General features: G+C 46.5%; 1 protein-coding gene across 1 annotated transcript in view; it reads right to left on the bottom strand.

Moving 5' to 3' along the window:
* Positions 1-10,246: 10,246 nt before the first annotated feature.
* Positions 10,247-19,648, bottom strand: part of tprg1 (tumor protein p63 regulated 1) — a 60,315-nt gene continuing 50,913 nt past the window's right edge. Inside the window, exon 5 of the mRNA XM_063045239.1 lies at positions 10,247-11,173. Coding sequence (XP_062901309.1) covers positions 10,979-11,173 — 195 coding nt within the window. The 3' untranslated portion in view covers positions 10,247-10,978. The remainder of the gene's footprint in view (positions 11,174-19,648) is intronic.

Genomic DNA, 19,648 nt, shown 5'->3' with positions numbered 1-19,648 from the left:
GCTGGCTGACAGAAAACAAAGAGTAGCGATTAACAGGTCCCTTTCAGAATGGCAGGCGGTGACCAGTGGGGTACCGCAGGGTTCAGTGCTGGGACCGCAGCTGTTTACAATATATATTAATGATTTAGATGAGAGAATTAGAAGTAACATTAGCAAATTTGCGGATGACACAAAGCTGGGTGGCAGTGTGAAATGTGAGGAGGATGTTATGAGAATGCAGGGTGACTTGGACAGGCTGGGTGAGTGGGCAGATGCATGGCAGATGCAGTTTGATGTTGATAAATGTGAGGTTATCCACTTTGGTGGTAAGAACAGGAAGGTAGATTATTATCTAAATGGAGTCAAGTTAGGAAAGGGGGAAGCACAACGAGATCTAGGTGTTCTTGTACATCAGTCACTGAAAGCAAGCATGCAAGTACAGCAGGCAGTGAAGAAAGCTGATGGCATGCTGGCCTTCATAACAAGGGGAATTGAGTATAAGAGCAAAGAGGTCCTTTTGCAGTTGTACGGGGCCCTGGTGAGACCGCACCTGGAGTACTGTGTGCAATTTTGGTCTCCAAATTTGAGGAAGGACATTCTTGCTATTGAGGGAGTGCAGCGTAGGTTCACAAGGTTAATTCCCAGGATGACGGGACTGTCATATGTTGAAAGATTGGAGTGACTAGGCTTGTATACTCTGAAATTTAGAAGGCTGAGAGGGGATCTTATTGAAACATATAAGATTATTAAGGGATTGGACACGCTACAGGCAGGAAGCATGTTCCCGCTGATGGGTGAGTCCAGAACCAGAGGCCACAGTTTAAGAATAAGGGGTAGGCCATTTAGAACGGAGTTGAGGAAAAACTTTTTCACCCAGAGAGTGGTGGATATATGGAATGCTCTGCCCCAGAAGGCTGTGGAGGCCAAGTCTCTGGATGCTTTCAAAAAAGAGATGGATAGAGCTCTTAAAGATAGTGGAATCAAAGGTTATGGGGATAAGGCAGGAACTGGATACTGATAGTGGATGATCAGCCATGATCACAGTGAATGGCGGTGCTGGCTCGAAGGGCCGAATGGCCTACTCCTGCACCTATTGTCTATTGTCTATTGACAGTAGTGGCAGTAGAGGCAGATACATTAAGAAACTCTGAGGCAGGCACATAGATGATAGCAAAATGGAGGGCTATGTAGGAAGGGTTAGATTGATCTTAGAGTAGGTTAAAAATCCAACACAACATTGTGGGCTGTGGCCTCTACTATGCTGTAATGTCCTATGCTCTTATATCCTATGTTCTATGTCCAATATTCTATCTTCTATATTCTATGTTTTCTGTCCTATGTCCTATGTCCTGTTTTATGTTTTAAGTCCCATGTCATATGTCTCACGTTCCTCTGTCCTATGTTATATGTGCTATGTTCTGTGTCCCATATTCTATCTCCTATATTCTCCGTCCCATGTCCCATGTCATATGTCCTGTGTCCCGTTCTATGTGCTATGTTTTATGTTCTATAACTGGCTGCTGCCCAGTTCAGGGGCAGGTTGCCAACTATGTTCAGCAAACAGCAATAAAAAGAGCAGACATTTTAATGGCCTTGACTTTTCTTTGGGAATGAAAGGGTCAATGTCTCTATTGGCGTGTGCAGTTACACCGCTCATGTGAGCAGAATTGCTCCTGAGGTTGGCCCGTCTGAATTTTCGGAGTTTGTGGTAAACAGATTGCAGCTGTCCCAGATCAGCATGGGGGGGTGTTCAGCTCCTGCCCGCTTGGGGAATGTGTTTTCCCGCTGGTGCTGTGGTTCAGCTGTTCAACTGAACAGCTGGCATGTGGGAGTGGTGAGGCCGAGCAAGCTCACGGCCAAGGTGGGGCAGATGGGCACTGCCGGCTGGGCACCCAAGGGTCTCTACTCACCCAGACCAAGGGAAATCCACCCACAGGTCACATCACAGAATCTGATCGAGGTTTAATAACAGTGGCGTAGGTCACAAAATCTGTTACCTTGCGGCAGCATACATTACAATACACAAGAGTAAAAAAACTATAAATTACAATAAGAAATATATTTTAAAGATAAATAAGCATTGCAAAAATAGAGCAAAAAATATAGTGAGGTAGTGAACATGGGTTCACTGTCATTCACAAATCTGTACATGGGTTCATTGTCCATTCACAAATCTGATTATGGAGGGAAGAAGCTGTTCCTGAAACATTGAGTGTGTGTCTTCAGGCTCCTGTACCTCCTCCCTGATGGTAGCAATGAGAAGCGGGCATGTCCTGGGTGATGGGGGCCCTTAGTGATGGATGCTGCCTTTTTGAGACATCACCTTTTGAAGCTGTCCTCACTGCTGGAGAAGCTGGTTCCCATGATGGAACTGGCTGAATTTATAACTTACTGCAGCTTTTTCTGATCCTGTGCAGTGGCCCCTCCATACCAGACAGTGATGTAACCAGTCAGAATGTTCTCTACATCTGCAGAGGTCCCCAACTACACAACACAATGCCTTGCACCCCAGAACTAGCTCCCCTCTCAGGCTGCACTACCCAGACCCAGTGAACACTGCCAAGTCCAGAGCCTCCTGGGCAGGCATGGTGTGACATTACTAAGCTCATCAGAAAAAGCAGGATTGAGCTGATTGGCACTTCAGGGGCAGACGGGACTAATTCAGGTCGGCAGCTTTGTCAGCAAGGACCAATGGGCTTGAGGACCACAGTAAAACTCAGAAGGCATCTGGCATGCTGGCCTTTATTAATCTAAGCACTGAGTTCAATAATCAGGAAGTTATGTTGCAGCTTTATAAAACTGTAGTTTGGCTGCATCTGGAGCGTTGTATACAGTTCTGATCACCTCACTACAGGGTGAATGTTGAGGCTTTGGAGAGGGTTACCAGAATGCTGCCTGGTTTAGAGGATGTGTGATAATGAGAGGCTGGACAAACCTCGGTTCTCTCTGGAGTGCCAGAGCTGAGACGAGATCTGATTATGTGCGTGTACAGGGAACTCTGGACAGAGTGCGTGTACAGAGTATGGTGTGTGTACTGGGAACTCTGGACTGTCATAAGGGGGGCGCTGGGAGTGGACCCAAATGCAAGACACAGACACTGAAGTACTAGGAACAGGACCAGGTTTGTCAAGAAAGAAAGGGAAGAAACGACACTGGACATGGACACAGGCCTTGGACGAGACTAGGATTCAGGGCCTGGGCTAGGACTAAGACTAGGAAAGTGGGACCAGGACAAGGAACTTGGAACTAGGTGCCTGGGCTAGGATTCCGAGCCAGAGACTGGACAAGGACCCAAAACCTAAGTCTTGACTCGGGCTCGGATCCCAGATCCAGGCGAGGACAGGACGTGGTTCTTGGACGTGGCTTGGGCAGGATGAGAGACTCCTGGACAGGACGAGGGAACTCCATGGCAGTACGTGTCTCTTGGACTAGGTTTGGCTCAGCTCTTGGACTCAGCTTGGTGAGGCTCTTGGGTATGGAGCCGAGACTCCTCCTTGGAGCGCAAGGCCGGGATGACTGCCGAGGATTCAGATGGGGACGATCGAGCACAGGACAAGGAATCTCCAGCACCAGGCTGAGCAAGGTACTCCTGGGCTGGGCGAGGCACATGGACTGGAAGAGGACACAAAGCTCAGACTTAGACAGGACTGGAACACGGCGCCTGGAACTTGGATCACAGAGCTGGGACCCTTCCTTGGGAACAGGACCTAGGGCTGGGACTCTTCTTTGACACGGACACTGAACACGGGGACACGAAGAGATAGTTCCAAACTCAACGATAGATAGTTCCTCATCTTGGCATGACAAGGTTCCGGTCTCACTCCGGCGGTTGAACTTGACAGGGATGCAGGTGAGGCTTCAGAAGGAAGGGGAAGGGAACAGTCCAGCAGGGAATCCTTGGTTTGCAGAGGTATTTATGTGCCAGCCCAGAACGCGAATCCGGTGCTTCAATTAAAGCACCCAATGGAACAAGGGAAAACAGGAATACCCGGAATAAGGGACGGACGGACTGGACCATGACATGGACAGTGTGTGTGGACTGGCTCTGTGTATGTTGTGTGGTGTTTGTCAAAGAAACTATTCATCAGCCTGAAGGTGCACATTCAACATTTCAGAAACAGCTTCTCCCCTCTGTCATCAGAATTCTGAATGGACAATGAACACTAACTCACTGCTTTCCTTTTTTTTTTGCCCTCCTTTTGCGCTACTTACTTAATATAAAACCTGGTTGTAATTTACAGTTTTTAATTATGTATTGCAATCTACTGCAACTGCAAAACAAGAATATTTATAAAATATACCAGCGATATCGAACCGGATTCTGCAGTATGTGGACAGGGTGTGTGTACGTGTGCTTGTGTGTGGGCAGGGTGCATGTATAGTGCGCCGATACGGTGTGCTGTGTGTACGCAGTAAATGCTACACTGTTGGCAACTGTAAAAGCCGAGTGCAGACTCGGTGTGTGTGAAGAGTGTGCGGACACGATACAGTGTGGGGACATGGTACGTGGAGGGACACGGTACGGTGGTGGGGACACTACGCTGTGCAAACACAGTATGGTATGTGTGAACACAGTGTAGTCTGTGTGGGGACACAGTACATGGTGCAACACAGTACGGTGAGGGGGTACACGGTACAGTGTGGGGGAACGGTACGGTGTGGGGGAACACGGTACAGTGAGGGTACACGGTACGGTGAGGGGGTACACGGTACGGTGTATGGGAATATAGTACGGTGGGTATACATGGTACAGTGTGGGGACACGGTACAGTGTGTGGGGACACGGTATGGTGTGAGGGGAGACAATACGGTGTGTGGGGACGCGGTACGGTGTATGGGAATATAGTACGGTGGGTATACATGGTATAGTGTGGGGGTATGCTGTACGGTGTGTGGGGATACATGGTACGGTGTGTCGATATTTATTCTGATCTTTATTTCATTTTTTGGAACAACCTGGATCAGGCCTTTCCAGTCCTTGGAGCCGCGCTGTGCAGCGACCCACATTCGCCTAATCACTGGGCAGTTCACCCACTGACCGGCCCCTTTGGTCTGTGGGCGGAAACCGGGGCATCTGAGGGAGGGAAGGTATGAAGCTTCTTGCAGAGGGCGTGGGAATTGAACTCTGAGCCCCTGAGCTGTAATAGCATTGCACTAAGCACAACACTAGTGTGTCATGATGTTTGGTACGTCTGTGGGCACTCCCATGCCACAGACTCACCCACCAGCGAGTACTCTGACCCAGTATGGGAACACGGAGGGTGAGGAGGCTGTAGCCTCTGGTTCGAGTGTCTGAAGTGGCTGCTCCTCAGGGTCCGGTTGCAGCTCTGCCTCGCTCCTGATATATGGCCCCCTGTACGGGGTGGGAGTGGGAAAGAGTGAGCGGGATGTGAATTGCTCAGGTCTACTGCCAGGCTTGCTACCAAGATGGCCATTCATGGTTCCAGGTGGCGGCCAGTCCGTGGTTCTGCCTGAGCCGACTGCCAAACCTGCCTCTTGTTCTGGGGTGAGGCCTGTCCCCGAGAGAATCTGCAGTCACTATGGATACACTGAGCGATTTCCGGGATCAGTGAGTCCCCAGGGAGTTGAGAATTTTTGTGTGTTATAGGTAGTAGTAACCATATTTCAATCTGAAATTGTTAACAGTCTTGTAAATCCCTCATGTGGCTATTTTACATGTGAATAAACTCTGCCGTTTCATAAAAAAATTACTTGAACCCCACTGTGCCTCTGGTTGTTACACTGGCAAAGTTCTGGAAGCTTCTCTCAGCACTGCAGTATTTGAGTAAGTGCTTTCTCCATGGTTAAACTGGAAAAGGCGCTTCAAAAGTGCAATGTCACCAAAATCGTGGAGATTCTAATACAGTATGCAGGTAAATTGAGAAAATCAAGTTGGTGCTGATTTTGGATCACAAGAGAGAGAACTTTTAGAATGACTTTGAGATGGCTTTTTAGAGCAGCTTGTGGTTTAGCCCAGTAAGCATTTCTAGACTGGGTGTTGTGCAGAGTGCGACAGTGTACAGGGTGTGGAGAGCACGACAGTGTGTTGATGGTGTGTGTGCGCAGTACAGACACAGGCCAGCAGCACTCAGACCCCATTGAGCAAATTGCCTGTGAGTAACTGCGTTTGTTTTCAAGAATGAAAGGGTTACTGTAAGAGGAAGGTTTGATTGATCTGGTCTGTACTCGCTGGACTTTGGAATAATGGGAGGGGGGAATCTAATTGAAATCTATTGAATATTGAAAAGCCTTGATAGAATGGACATGAAGAGGATCTTCCCTATGGTGGGGGAGTCTAAGACTAGAGGACACAGCCTCAGATTAGAGGGACATCCATTTAGAACGGAGGTAAAGAGAGGTTTCTTTAGCCGGAGGGCAATGAACCTGTGTGAACGGCATACTTGTGGTGTGAACCGTGTCTCAGAGGTGCAGGATTGTTTGGAGTGGTGTGTACAGGCCAAACTGAGGCCCCAGGCCCAAGGCCCCAGGCCCAGGCCCAATAACGGGGACTGAGTCATTGCTGGAGCAGACTCAGGGGCTCTTCTAAGTGGCAGAGCTGAGGCCAAGGGGACTGGCCCATCAGCGAGGAATGAACCACCATTTGGGCAATTTAAGCGTAGGGCTTAGGAAGTTAGTGTGGAAATAGCAGGGGCTCTGACAGAAATATTTCAAATGTCATTAGAAATGGGAATGGTGCCGGACGACTGGTGTATTGCTCATGTGGTTCCATTGTTTAAAAAGGGTTCTAAGAGTAAACCTAGCAATTATCGGTTTGTGAGTTTGACGTCAGTGGTGGGTAAGTTGATGGAAAGTATTCTCAGAGATGGAATATATAATTTTCTGGATAGACAGGGTCTGATTAGGAACAGTCAATATTGATTTGTGCGTGGAAAGTCATGTTTGACAAATCTTATTGAATTTTTTGATGAGGTTACTAAGAAAGTTGACGAGGGTAAAATGGTGGATGTTGTCTATATGGACTTCAGTAAGGCCTTTGACAAGGTTCCACACGGAAGGTTAGTTAGCGAGGTTCAATTGTTAGGCATTAATATCAAAGTAGTAAAATGGATCAGCAGTGGCTGGATAGGAGACGCCAGAGAGTAGTGGTGGATAACTGTGTGTCAGATTGGAGGCCGGTGTGTAGCGGTGTGCCTCAGGGGTCTGTACTGGGTCCAATGTTGTTTGTCATATATATTAATGATCTAGATGATGGAGTGGTAAATTGGATTAGTAAGTATGCAGATGATACTAAGATAGGTGGAGTTGTGGATAATGAAGTAGGTTTTCAAAGCTTGCAGAGAGATTTAGGCCAGTTGGAAGAGTGGGCTGAAAGACGGCAGATGGAGTTTAATGCTGAAAAATGTGAGGTGCTACACTTTGGTAGAACTAATCAAAATAGGACATACATGGTAAATGGTAGGGCCTTAAAGAATGCTTCAGAACAGAGGGATCTAGGAATAATGGTGCATAGTTCCCTGAAGATGGAATCTCATGTGGATAGGGTGGTGAAGAAAGCTTTTGGTTTGCTGGCCTTTATTAATCAGAGCATTGAGTATAGGAGTTGGGATGTAATGTTGAATTTGTATAGGACATTGGTAAGGCCAAATCTGGAGTATTGTGTACAGTTCTGGTCACCAAATTATAGGAAGGATGTCAATAAAATTGAGAGAGTACAGAGGAGGTTTACTAAAATGTCGCCTGGGTTTCATCTCCTAAGTTACAGAGAAAGGTTGAACAAGTTAGGTCTTTATTCTTTGGAGCTTAGAAGGTTGAGGGGAGACTTGATAGAGGCATTTAAACTTATGAGGGGGATAGATAGAGTTGATGTGGATAGGCTTTTTCCATTGAGAGTGGGGGAGATTCAAAGAAGAGGACATGAGTTGAGAGTTAAAGGGCAAAAGTTTAGGGGTAACATGAGGGGGAACTTCTTTACTCAGAGAGTGGTAGCTGTGAGGAACGAGCTTCCAGTAGAAGTAGTTGAGGCAGGTTCGATGTTGTCATTTAAAGTTAAATTGGATAGATATATGGACAGGAAAGGAATGGAGGGTTATGGGCTGAGTGCAGGTCGGTGGGACTAGGTGAGAGTAAGAGTTCGGCATGGACTAGAAGGGCCGAGATGGCCTGTTTCCGTGCTGTAATTGTTATATGGTTATATGGCCAGATTGGAAAGGTCGGGTACGGGCTAAAGTGAGCCGGTGTAGTCCAGTCCGAGGGCGTACTGAAAGCAGACATCCCACCTCTCCTGAAAGTTCCGGGAGTCTCCCGCATATTGATGGAAGCTCCCTGACACCCACAAATTATATACAATATCCTGGAAATTGATTTTTTTGAGAGGGAGAGCGAGAGCTGGAGCTGGAGTGAGAGCAAGCATCCTGATTGGTCTCTCTTTGTGCTAAGTAGACCTATCAGTTTTCTCTGTGGGCGGGCTTTACAGTCGACCTCTGTCTCTCCATCAGTTTCGTGTCCTGCACCGCCATGGCAGAGTGTTTCAAAAAAAGATATAAAATGTACTTCACCCCAGACTACACTAAAGTGTACCCCTACATAATAGGAGTCAAAAATAATGAGTGTTGCTCGCTGCACTGTTTGCAACAGTGACTTTTCAATTGCCCATGGTAGGTTAAAATGTAAAAGACATGTTGAGGTGAGTTTAACAGGTGTCATTTGATCATTAGCATAGCTAATGTTATTTAAGGTTATGGGGAGAAGGCAGGAACTGGATACTGATTGTGGATGATCAGCCATGATCACAGTGAATGGCGGTGCTGGCTCGAAGGGCCAAATGGCCTACTCCTGCACCTATTGTCTGTTGATAATATAAGTACAGAAATAGCAAAAATCTATGCCTGCTCATCAACCAAGACAGCAGCAATTGTGAGCATGGCACTGGAAGCTGAATGTTCAGAGGATCTGTACAGGTTCATCCGGACAGAAAAAAGGCCATACAGAACTTTGGTTGATGAAAGCGACGATATCATGTGTGAGAAGGAATGTGTCATTTTAGCCAGGTACTAGAATGAAACACAGGATTAGGTAACAGTTGGATTTATAGACATGCCAGTGTGCAATGGTGCCAAAGCTGAAAACATATTCAACTGCATTGCATCATCCATGCATGACAAAGGCCTTGAATGGTCTAATTGTGTAGGATTTAGCAGTGACAACTGCAATGTGATGATTGGCAAAAACACCTCTGTCTTATCAAGAGTGAAAGCACAGCCCCTCATATTTACAGCGTTGGCTGTCCAAGTCACCTGGTCAACATTTGTGCCAAAACTGCTGCTAAGGAGTTCTCAATGTCACCTGAAGAACTGCTCATTGACATCTACTACTACTTTGAGAAAAGTTCCAAACGAAGAGAAGACCTAAAACAGTTTCAAGAGTTCTGCAATGTTGCCCAGCAGAGACTATAAAAGCATTGTCCTACATGCTGGCTTTCTTTAGGAAAAGGTTTGGACCATCTGCTCCACCAATGGCCAGCCTTTATTTCATATTTAGAGTCAAAGCGTGAGAATCAGAAGTCATCTCAGATTCAGAAGAGGCTGAAAGACCCCCAAATGAAAATATACACATGCTTTCTCCATAATGTCACACAATGTTTTGACAAACTCAATTTGATTTTTCATCACAAGGCGCCTATCCTCTTCGCGCTGGATTGGAGTGTAGAAGAGCTCCTGCATGACATGGCGAGCATATTTATTGAGCCAAAGGTATTGAGAGAACAGAACATTCAGCAGATAGATGAGAGCAACCCTGAAATTCACCGCCCAGATGAAGAGCTTTTTACCGGGTACCTGGCAAGGAGGCAGTTGCTAAGCGAGGAAGCACAAGAGATCCCCCCCCCCCTTACAAGACAAAGCAGTTCCTCAAAGATGCCAGAGCATTCTATGTCAGGTGCTTTCAAATCATCTTGGAGAAATTCCCAATGAGAGAACAAATCTCGAAAGACCTGTCAGTGGTCGATACAGAGAGCCAAGATGAGGTGAATCCAGAGCAGATTTTGACTTTGGCAGAGAGATTTCCAAATGTGATCAAGGCAGATGCAAGAGAACAGCTTCACTTGGAAGTCCTGGATTATGTCTCAACTAACCTTGAAGGACTGGTGCCAAACTACAAAAGTTTGCCAGTTGATGAGTTCAGGGGGAAGCTGTCCAAAGTAAAATCTGTGATATATATGTGAGTGTGTAAACAGTTTCAATATGTGATCAAATAAATTGTTATGTTCTTTCATCATCAAATGTCCTGTATACATGCACCCTTGGAGGTTGACCTGGGTGGGGGGGGGGAATATGGGGTTGTTGGGGAGCGGGGGTGCTACCTCCCTGAAATGAGTTTTTGCAGGGTGGGATGTCTGTGAAAGAGTAGCGCTGGGCTCTGAGAGCACAGAATAAGCCAATGTTTGGCCAACTGACGCACTGGGCCCGGATGAGGAGGTCAGGGGAGAACGGGCTGGTGTTCAGCTCACACATCTGCGGTGTTTCCTTCTCTCTGCACAGCTGAGGCTGCGGCTGCGGCTGCCTTTGTGACCCTGGACTCACTTTCATCAACTTCAGTTCCATGTGTTACTTGCTTACTTTTATTGTTTTGGATGTTTGACAGTCTTTTTTCAATGGGTTCTTTTGGGTTTCTTTGCTTTGTGGCTGTCTGTGAAGAAACAAATCTCAAGCTTGTATAACGTACACATACTTTGATAATAAATATACCTTGAACTTTGAAATCATTGCTACAGACAGCTGTGGAGGCGAGTCTTTGAGTATATTTAAAGTGGAGGTTGACAGGCTCTTGATTAGTGAGGGTGCCAAAGGTTATGGGAGAAGGCAGGAGAATGGGGTTGAGGGGGATAGTAAATTAGCCACGATGGAATACACAGCAGACTCGATGGGCAGAGTGGCTCACGGTCTTGTTCAGACACAGTGCAGAGTGTCGATGGTCTGTATGGACATACTGACGGGCTTTGTGCATGGGCTGAGTGGGGGGGGATCTTTACACAGTGCAGATGCTAGAATCCCACTGAACCGCGCGCCAGCGAGTATCCCAGCTTGTTCTGGTTGCTGATGAAGGAGAAGACCCCGACATATGTCTCGATAAGGATCGGATGGCCCAGTACCACAGCGCCGTTCGCTCGGCCGGGGACGGGGTCCACCTCGTAGGTCCGTTGGACAGCTTTCGCCAGCTGCTCCTTAAAGCTCTCGAGCTGTGGAGAAGAAACAAGGTGTTCAGAGTGGGAGGCAGTGCACCAGCAACACAACGCAGACAGCTCAGATACTTATCTTATTTCATTTAGAGATTTAGCATAGAATATTCACTGGAACTCCCCGAAATCTATCAAATGGTGAAAGGCTTTGATAGAGTGGATGTGGAGATGATGTTTCCTATGGTGGGAGATTCTATGACCAGAGGGCACAGCCTCAGAATAGAGGGATGTCCTTTTAAAATGGAGATGATGAGGAATTTCTTTAGTGGTGAATCTGTGGAATTCTTTGCCACTTGCGGCTGTCTTTATGTATATATAAGGCAGAAGCCAATAGACTCTTGATACGTCAGGGCATGAAGGGATACGGGGAGAAGGGCTGAGAGGAAAATTGGATCAGCCATGATGAAACGCCAGAGTAGACTTGATGGGCCAAATGGCCTCATTCTGTTCCTGTATCTCATGGTCTGATGGGCCCAGCGACACCCAGTTTAACCTGGTCTAAGCACAGGACAGCTTACAAAGACAAATTTACCTACTAACTGGGACATCTTTGCACTGTTGGAGGAAACCTGAGGAGCAGAGAAAATCCCAGCATCCCCTGGGAGGCCTCCTTACAGATGGCATTAGAATTGAACTCTGAATTCCAACGCCCCGAGTTGTAATAGTGTCGTGCTCACCACGTCATAATCATGGCATAGATCACCGAGTCAGAACACCTAGACTTATGAGAGCAATGTCCCCTTCACAGCACACAGAACATGGAATGCTGCAGTGAAGTCCAGGCCTTTGGCCCACGGTGTCGCACCAACTCTTCCCTCCCACACACCTCTCCATTTTCTATCATCTATGTGCCTAAGAGTCTTGTAAATGTCCCTAATGTATCTGCATCTACCACCATCCCTGGCAGGGCATTACACACACCCAACACCCTTCCTGTTAAAAAAAACTACCTCTGACATCCCCCCCCCCTCTCCAATCGCTTTAAAATTATGCCCCATTGTATTGGGGTCATTTCTGCCCTGAAAAAGTGTCTCGAGCTGACCACTCAGTCTCTGGTTCTTGTACACCTCTACCAAATCACCTCTCATCCTCCTTCACTCCAAAGAGAAAAGCCTAAGCTTGTCAGCCTCTCCTCATAAGACATGCTCTCTAGTCCAGGCAGCATTCAGGTAAATCTCTGCACCCTCTCTGAAGCTTCCACACCCTTCCTATAATGAGGCAACCAGAACCGAGCACAATACTCCCAACTGTGGTCAAACTAATCACTCTCTGTACAGGTCAGAATGGAGCGTCACCCTCACCCCAGCTCCCCACAATGGGTCCATAGTCCCGCAGCCCAAGGCGCATTGACACAGGAGATTCTGCAAAATGCTGGAGGAACTCAGCAGGCCAGGCAGCATCTATGGAAATGAATAAAGAACTGACGATTCAGGCAACACCCTGGTAAGCCTCTTCTGCATCCTCTCCAAAGCCTTGATAGGGCGGTAAGGAAGTAGGGTGTGTCGGGGGATTAAACTCAGGAGCCGTGAGATAATTTTGCAGCTCTGTAAAACTCTGGAGTGACCACATGTGGAATATTGTGTTCAGTTCTGGTCACCTCATTGTAGGAAGCAATGTGAAGCTTCAGAGGGGGTGCAGAAGGAATTTTCCAGGATGCTGCCTGGATTACAGAGCACGTCTTGTGAGGATAGGCTGAGTGAGGTAGACTGAAGAACAATGAGAGGTGGTGGTGGAGATGTACAAGACAAGGAGATCGAGGTTGAGAGGGATAATAAAACAGCCGTGATGGAATGGCGGAGCAGACTCGATCAGCTGAATGGCCCAAGTCTGCTCCTACATATGGTCTGATGAGAATTCTTCCTGTTATGGGGCAACCAGCACTATATACAGTACTCCAGATGCAGCCCAGCTAGAGTTTTAAGAAGCTAATTACTGAATTTTTCAATATCCATTCTCCCTGGTGGCTGCATATAGACCGGGCTGTAATTGTCTTTAATTATGATTGGATTAACTGGTGAGATTTAGCAATTTACAGGTGTTTTTGCTAAAAGCACATGGAGCTCCGGGCATTGCCAAACCTGTAGAAAAGTGAGCCAGTTCATTTAAATACTGTGAGAACTAAATCAAGTTTAGTGACTGTATGCCAACAAAGACATTAGACAGTGATTGTGGGTGATAATTTCATTAAAGCTCGCTTGCCTAAGGTGGAATTCAGAGTGCAGGCTTAAACTGTGGGAACTGGGTGTAACTAAACACTGAACTATTCTTGGCTCTGACTCGGTTGCATCACTGTTAGTCGAGTGCGCTAACACTCTGCCAGGGGCAGAGGCAGCCCCCGCACAGGATCGGAAAAAGCTGTAAACTCAGCCAGCTCCATCAGTGCCACCAGCCTGACCAGCACTGAGAATATCTTCAGAAGGCGTTACCTCGAAAGGGTAGCATCTGTCATTATGGACCCCCATCACCCACACAGGCCCTCTTCTCACTGCTACCATCAGTGTTGGTGCAGGAGCCTGAAGACACACACTCAACGTTTCAGGAACAGCTTCTTCCCCTCTGTCATCACAATTCTGAATGGACAACGAACCCATGAACATAAACTCACTATTTTTTGTTCTCTTTTCACATTACTTAATTTATTTTATTTATTTTAACTTATTTTTTTATTATTGTGTATTGGAATGCCCTGTTGTTGGAAAACAGTAAATTTCATGACACTCAGCGATATTAAACCTGATTCTGAATCCAACCGTCTGATCTGACCCTCTGACACTCAGATCTCACCCTCTGACCCTCTGACACTTTGATCTGACCCTCTGATCTGACCCCCGACACTCTGATCTCACCCTCTCTCACTCTGATCTGACCTCCTGACACTCTGATCTCACCCTCTGACACTCTGATCTCACCCTCTGACCCTCTGATCTCACCCCCTGATCTCACCCTCTGACACTCCGATCTGACCCTCTGATCTGACCCCCTGACACTCAGATCTCACCCTCTGACCCTCTGATCTGACCCTGTGCGAGAGAAACATGGCTAAGCATGTTCTCAGGTGTGTCACTCTCTGTGACACCATCCTCAGGAGTCACAGGTGTACACTCTGTGACACGGTCCTCAGGTGACACACGTGTGCAGTTTATACCTGTGACACTCTCTGTGACTGTGTTTGGGTGACACAGGTGTGCAGTTTACACCTGTGACACTCTCTGTGACGGTGTTTGGGTGACACAGGTGTGCAGTTTATACCTGTGACACACACTGTGACAGTGTTTGGGTGACACAGGTGTGCAGTTTATACCTTTATTTGTGCTTTATAACATTATAGCTTTATTTGTCATGTGTACGTTGAAACAGTGAGATGCATCGTCCTGAGTCAAACTGGTCAGGGTTCTGCTGGGCTGCCTGCGTGCCTCCAGGCTTACCACACTAACGTAGCACGCCGACTACTTATGAAATGCATCCCGTAACGCTTCGGGATGTGTGAGGTCAGCAGGCAGCCTGAGGAAACCCTGATGGTCATGGGGTGAATGTACAGACAGTGACAAGAAGCAAGCCCGGTTTGGGGTTATTGTAGCGATGAGCAGTGTTACTCAGGGCAATACACCACTGGGCCACTCCGATGATGGTTCCAGATTCTCGTGTCACACCATCTACCCTTCATCCAGCACACTTGACATCTCATCTGTTTGAATAAAGTTACTCTCATCTTTCTAAGCTCCAAGTAATACAGACATGAATGTCCAGCCTCTCTCTACAGGACCAGAAGAGTATAAAACAGGAGCAGAATTACTATAAAACAGGAGCAGAATTAACCCATTTGGCTTATTGAGTCTACTCTCCATTTCATTGTGGCTGATTCATTTTACCTCTCAGCTCCAAACCTGCACCCACCACCCCCGTGGTAGATCAAGAATCTATCAACCTCTGCCTTAAATACACATAAAGACTCGGCCTCCACAGCTGCCTGCGGCAAAGAGTTCCACGGATTCACCACTCTCTAGCTAAAGAAATGCCTCCTCATCTCCTTTCTAAAAGGATGCCACCCAATTTGAGGCTGTGTCATCTGGTCCTGAACTCTCCCACCACAGGAAACATCCTCTCCACATCTACTCTATCAAGGCCTTTCAACATTCAATAGGTTTCAATGAAAAATGAATATGGTATATGGAGGAATTTAAGGTGGGGGGTTATATGGAAGGCAGGGTTTAAGGGTCAGCACAACATTGTGGGCCGAAGGGCCTGTACTATGCTGTATTATTCTATGTTCTATGAGATCTCCCTTCATTCTTCTGAACTCCAGTGAATACAGACCCAGAGCCATGAAAAGTTTAACGCTGGAATAATTTTCCTAAACCTTCTTGAACCCACTCCAGTTCCAGCACTAAGGGGCTGAAGACGCCTTCCAATACTTCAAGTGAGGCCTTTCTAGTGCTTTATAATGTCTCAACATCACATCCTCACTTTTATATTCTAGTCCTTTCAAAATGAATGGAAACATCACATTTGTCTTCCTTGCCACAGACTCAACCTACAAATGAACCTTCAGGGAGTCCTGTATAAGGCCTCCCAAGTCCCTTTGCACCTCAGTTTTTTCTGTATTTCTCTCCATTTAGAAAATCGTCAACACTCTCATTTCTTCTACCAAAGTGCATGACCATACACTTCCTGACACTGTGCCACATTTTTTGCCCATTCTTCTAATCTAAATCCTTCAGATCCTCTCTATGTCCTCAAAAGTACCTGCCCCTCCACCTATCTTCATATCGTCTGCAAACTATACAACAATTCCATCATCCAAATCATTGATATATAACGTAAAAAGAATCGGTCCCAACATAGCCCCCTGTGGAACACCACTAGTCACTGGCAGACAACCAGAAAAGACTTCCTTTATTCCCACTTTTTGCCTCCTGCCAATCAGCCACCGCTTTATCCATGCTAGAATCTTTCCTGCAAAACCATGAGTTCATAGCTTGTTAAGCAGCCATCGTTAGCTTGTTTAGCTTGTCATCGTGTCAAAGCCCTCCTGAAAATCCAACCAAATTTCCTTTACAACAGGAATTCTGCAGATGCTGGAAATTCAAGCAACACACATTAAAGTTGCTGGTGAACGCCGCAGGCCAGGCAGCATCTCTAGGAAGAGGTACAGTCGACGTTTCAGGCCGAGACCCTTCGTCAGGACTAACTGAAGGAAGAGTTAGTAAGAGATTTGAAAGTGGGGAGGGGGAGGGTGACCCTCCCCCTTCCGAATTTCCTTTGTCTATTCTGCTTGTTATTTCTACAAAGAATTCCAAGTTTTGTCAGGCAAGATTTTCCCTTGAGGAAACCATGTTGACCATGGCCTATTTTATCATGTGCCTCCAAGTACCCTGAGACCTCATCCTTAATAATCAACTCCAAAATCTTCCCAGCCACTGAGGTCAGGCGAAATGGCCTATAAATTTCTGTTCTTCTGCCTCTCTCCTTCTTGAAGAGTGGAGTGACATTTGCTATTTTTCAGTTTTCTGGGAGAATCTAGTGATTCCAGAAAGATCATTACTAATGCCCCCACTTTCAGAGCCCTGGAGTGTACACCATCTGGTTCTGGGGTGTACACCATCTAATTCAGGTGACTTATCTACCTTCAGACCTTTCAGTGTTCCAAGAACCTTCTCTTTAGTTACGGTAGCTTCACACATTTCATGCTCCCTGACACCTGGGATTTCCACCATACTGCTAGTGTCCTCCACAACGAAGACTGACGTAAAATACTTGTTCAGTTTGACCGCTATTTCGTTGTACCCCATTACCACCTCACCAGCATCATTTTCCAGTAGTCTGACATCCATTCTCGCCTCTCTTTTACACTTTGTGTATCCAAAGAAACTTCTGGTATCCTATTTAAAATCATCAGCTAGCTTACTTGTATATTCCACCTTTACCTTCTTAATGGGTTTATTTGTTGCCTTCTATTGGTATTTAAAAGCTTTCCAATCCTCTAACTTCCCACTAATTTTTGCTCTATTATACGCCCTCTCTTTTGCTTTTATATTGTCTTTGACTTCCCTTGTTAGCCATGGTTGTGTCATCTTGCCTTTGGTATGTATATTTCCTGGGCCTTCCGAATTGCTTTCAGAAATTCCAGCCCTTGCTGCTCTTCCGTCATCCCTGCCAGTGTTCTTTTCCAATCAATTCTGGCCAACTCCTCTCTTTAATTACCTTTACTCCACTGTAATACAGATACATCTGACTTTAGCTTCTCCTTCCCAAATTTCAGGGTGAATTCAATCACATGATGATCACTTCCCTGAAGGGTTCCTTTACCTAAAACTCTGGTTCATCGCACAACACCCAATCCCGAATAGCTGATCCTCCAGTAGGCTCAACCTCGAGCTGTTTTAAAAAGCCATCTCGTAGGCATTCTAGAAATTCCCCCTTTTGGAATCTAGCACCAACCTGATTTTCCCCATCTACCTGCACATTGAAATCCCAAATGACTATTGTAACATTGCCCTTTTGGCATGCATTTTCCATCTCGCATTGTAACTGATAGACTACATCCTTCCTACTGTTTCGGGTCTCTATATTTCTCCTATCAAGGTCCTTTTACCCTTACAGTTCCCTAGCTCTACCCACAATGATTCAACACCTTTCTAATGATTTAATTTCATTTTCTACCAACAAAGCCATGCCACGCCACCCCCTTCCTGCGTGTCCTTTCGATACAATATGTATCCTTGGACATTAAGCTCCCAGCTATAATCTGTACACTGCTTGCTTATTCCAGTTACTGTGCAACTTTTGATGCCCTGACTGATCAGGAACGTAACAATCTCCGCTTTACATATACCCAAAGACTTGGCTTGCACAGTTGCCTTTGGCAATGAATTCCACAGATTTACCTCTGGCTAAAGAACTTTCTCCTCATCTAAATGGACTTCCCTTTATGCTGAGGCTTTGCCCTCTGACCCTGAATTTCCCCCGCTGTAGGAAATATTCTCTCCATGTCCATTCTATTGAGGCCCCCATTCAGTGAGTACAGGCCCAGAGGCATCAAGCGCTCCTCATATGTTAACCTTTGATTTCTGGAATCATTCTCGTGAAGCTCCTCTGGACCGTGTCCAATGCCAGCGCACACTACCGCCAGTGTCTGTAAGGGGTTTGCTGGTTCTCACTATGACCACGTGGGTTTCCTCTGGGTGCTCCAGTTACCTCCCACATGGGTTAGGGTTAGTAAGTTGTTGGCTTACTCTGACAACACCGGGAGTGTGTGATACCTGCGGGCTGACCCCAGCGAAAGCCTTCCACTGAGTTGCACAAACTGACACCTTGAACTCGATATTTCAATGTACATGTGACAAATGAAGCTAATCTTTAGATCCTAAATGGAGTCATAGTCAGAGAACACTACACTAGAGAAACAGGGCCTCAGTCGGCACCTCATCTGGACCACAGCCCCAGACCCATCCCTGTACCTATCCAGATTTCACTTAAACATAGAAACATAGAAAATAAGTGCAGGAGGAGACCATTCGGCCCTTCGAGCCTGCACCGCCATTTATTATGATCATGGCTGATCATCCAACTCAGAACCCCGCCCCAGCCTTCCCTCCATACCCCCTGACCCCGTAGCCACAAGGGCCATATCTAACTCCCTCTTAAATATAGCCAATGAACCAGCCTCAACTGTTTCCTGTGGCAGAGAATTCCACAGATTCACCACTCTGTGTGTGAAGAAGTTTTTCCTAATCTCGGTCCTAAAAGGCTTCCCCTCTATCCTCAAACTGTGACTCCTCGTTCTGGACTTCCCCAACATCGGGAACAATCTTCCTGCATCTAGCCTGTCCAATCCCTTTAGGATTTTATACGTTTCAATCAGATTCCCCCTCAATCTTCTAAATTCCAACGAGTACAAGCCTAGTTCATCCAGTCTTTCTTCATATGAAAGTCCTGCCATCCCAGGAATCAATCTGGTGAACCTTCTTTGTACTCCCTCTATGACAAGGATGTCTTTCCTCAGATTAGGGGACCAAAACTGCACACAATACTCCAGGTGTGGTCTCACCGAGGCCTTGTACAACTGCAGTAGTACCTCCCTGCTCCTGTACTCGAATCCTCTCGCTATAAATGCCAGCATACCATTTGCCTTTTTCACCTTCTGCTGTACCTGCATGCCCACTTTCAATGACTGGTGTATAATGACACCCAGGTCTCGTTGCACCTCCCCTGTTCCTAATCGGCCACCATTCAGATAATAATCTGTTTTCCTATTTTTGCCACCAAAGTGGATAACTTCACATTTATCCACATTAAATTGCATCTGCCATGAATTTGCCCACTCACCCAACCTATCCAAGTCACCCTGCATCCTCTTAGCATCCTCCTCACTGCTAACACTGCCGCCCAGCTTCCTGTCATCCGCAAACTTGGAGATGCTGCATTTAATTCCCTCATCCAAGTCATTAATATATATTGTAAACAACTGGGGTCCCA

The sequence above is a fragment of the Mobula hypostoma genome, chromosome 4 (assembly GCF_963921235.1).
Source record: "Mobula hypostoma chromosome 4, sMobHyp1.1, whole genome shotgun sequence".
Lineage (NCBI taxonomy): Eukaryota > Metazoa > Chordata > Chondrichthyes > Myliobatiformes > Myliobatidae > Mobula > Mobula hypostoma.
Note: the sequence above shows the minus strand (reverse complement) of the source record. Positions and strands in the feature narration are given on the sequence as shown.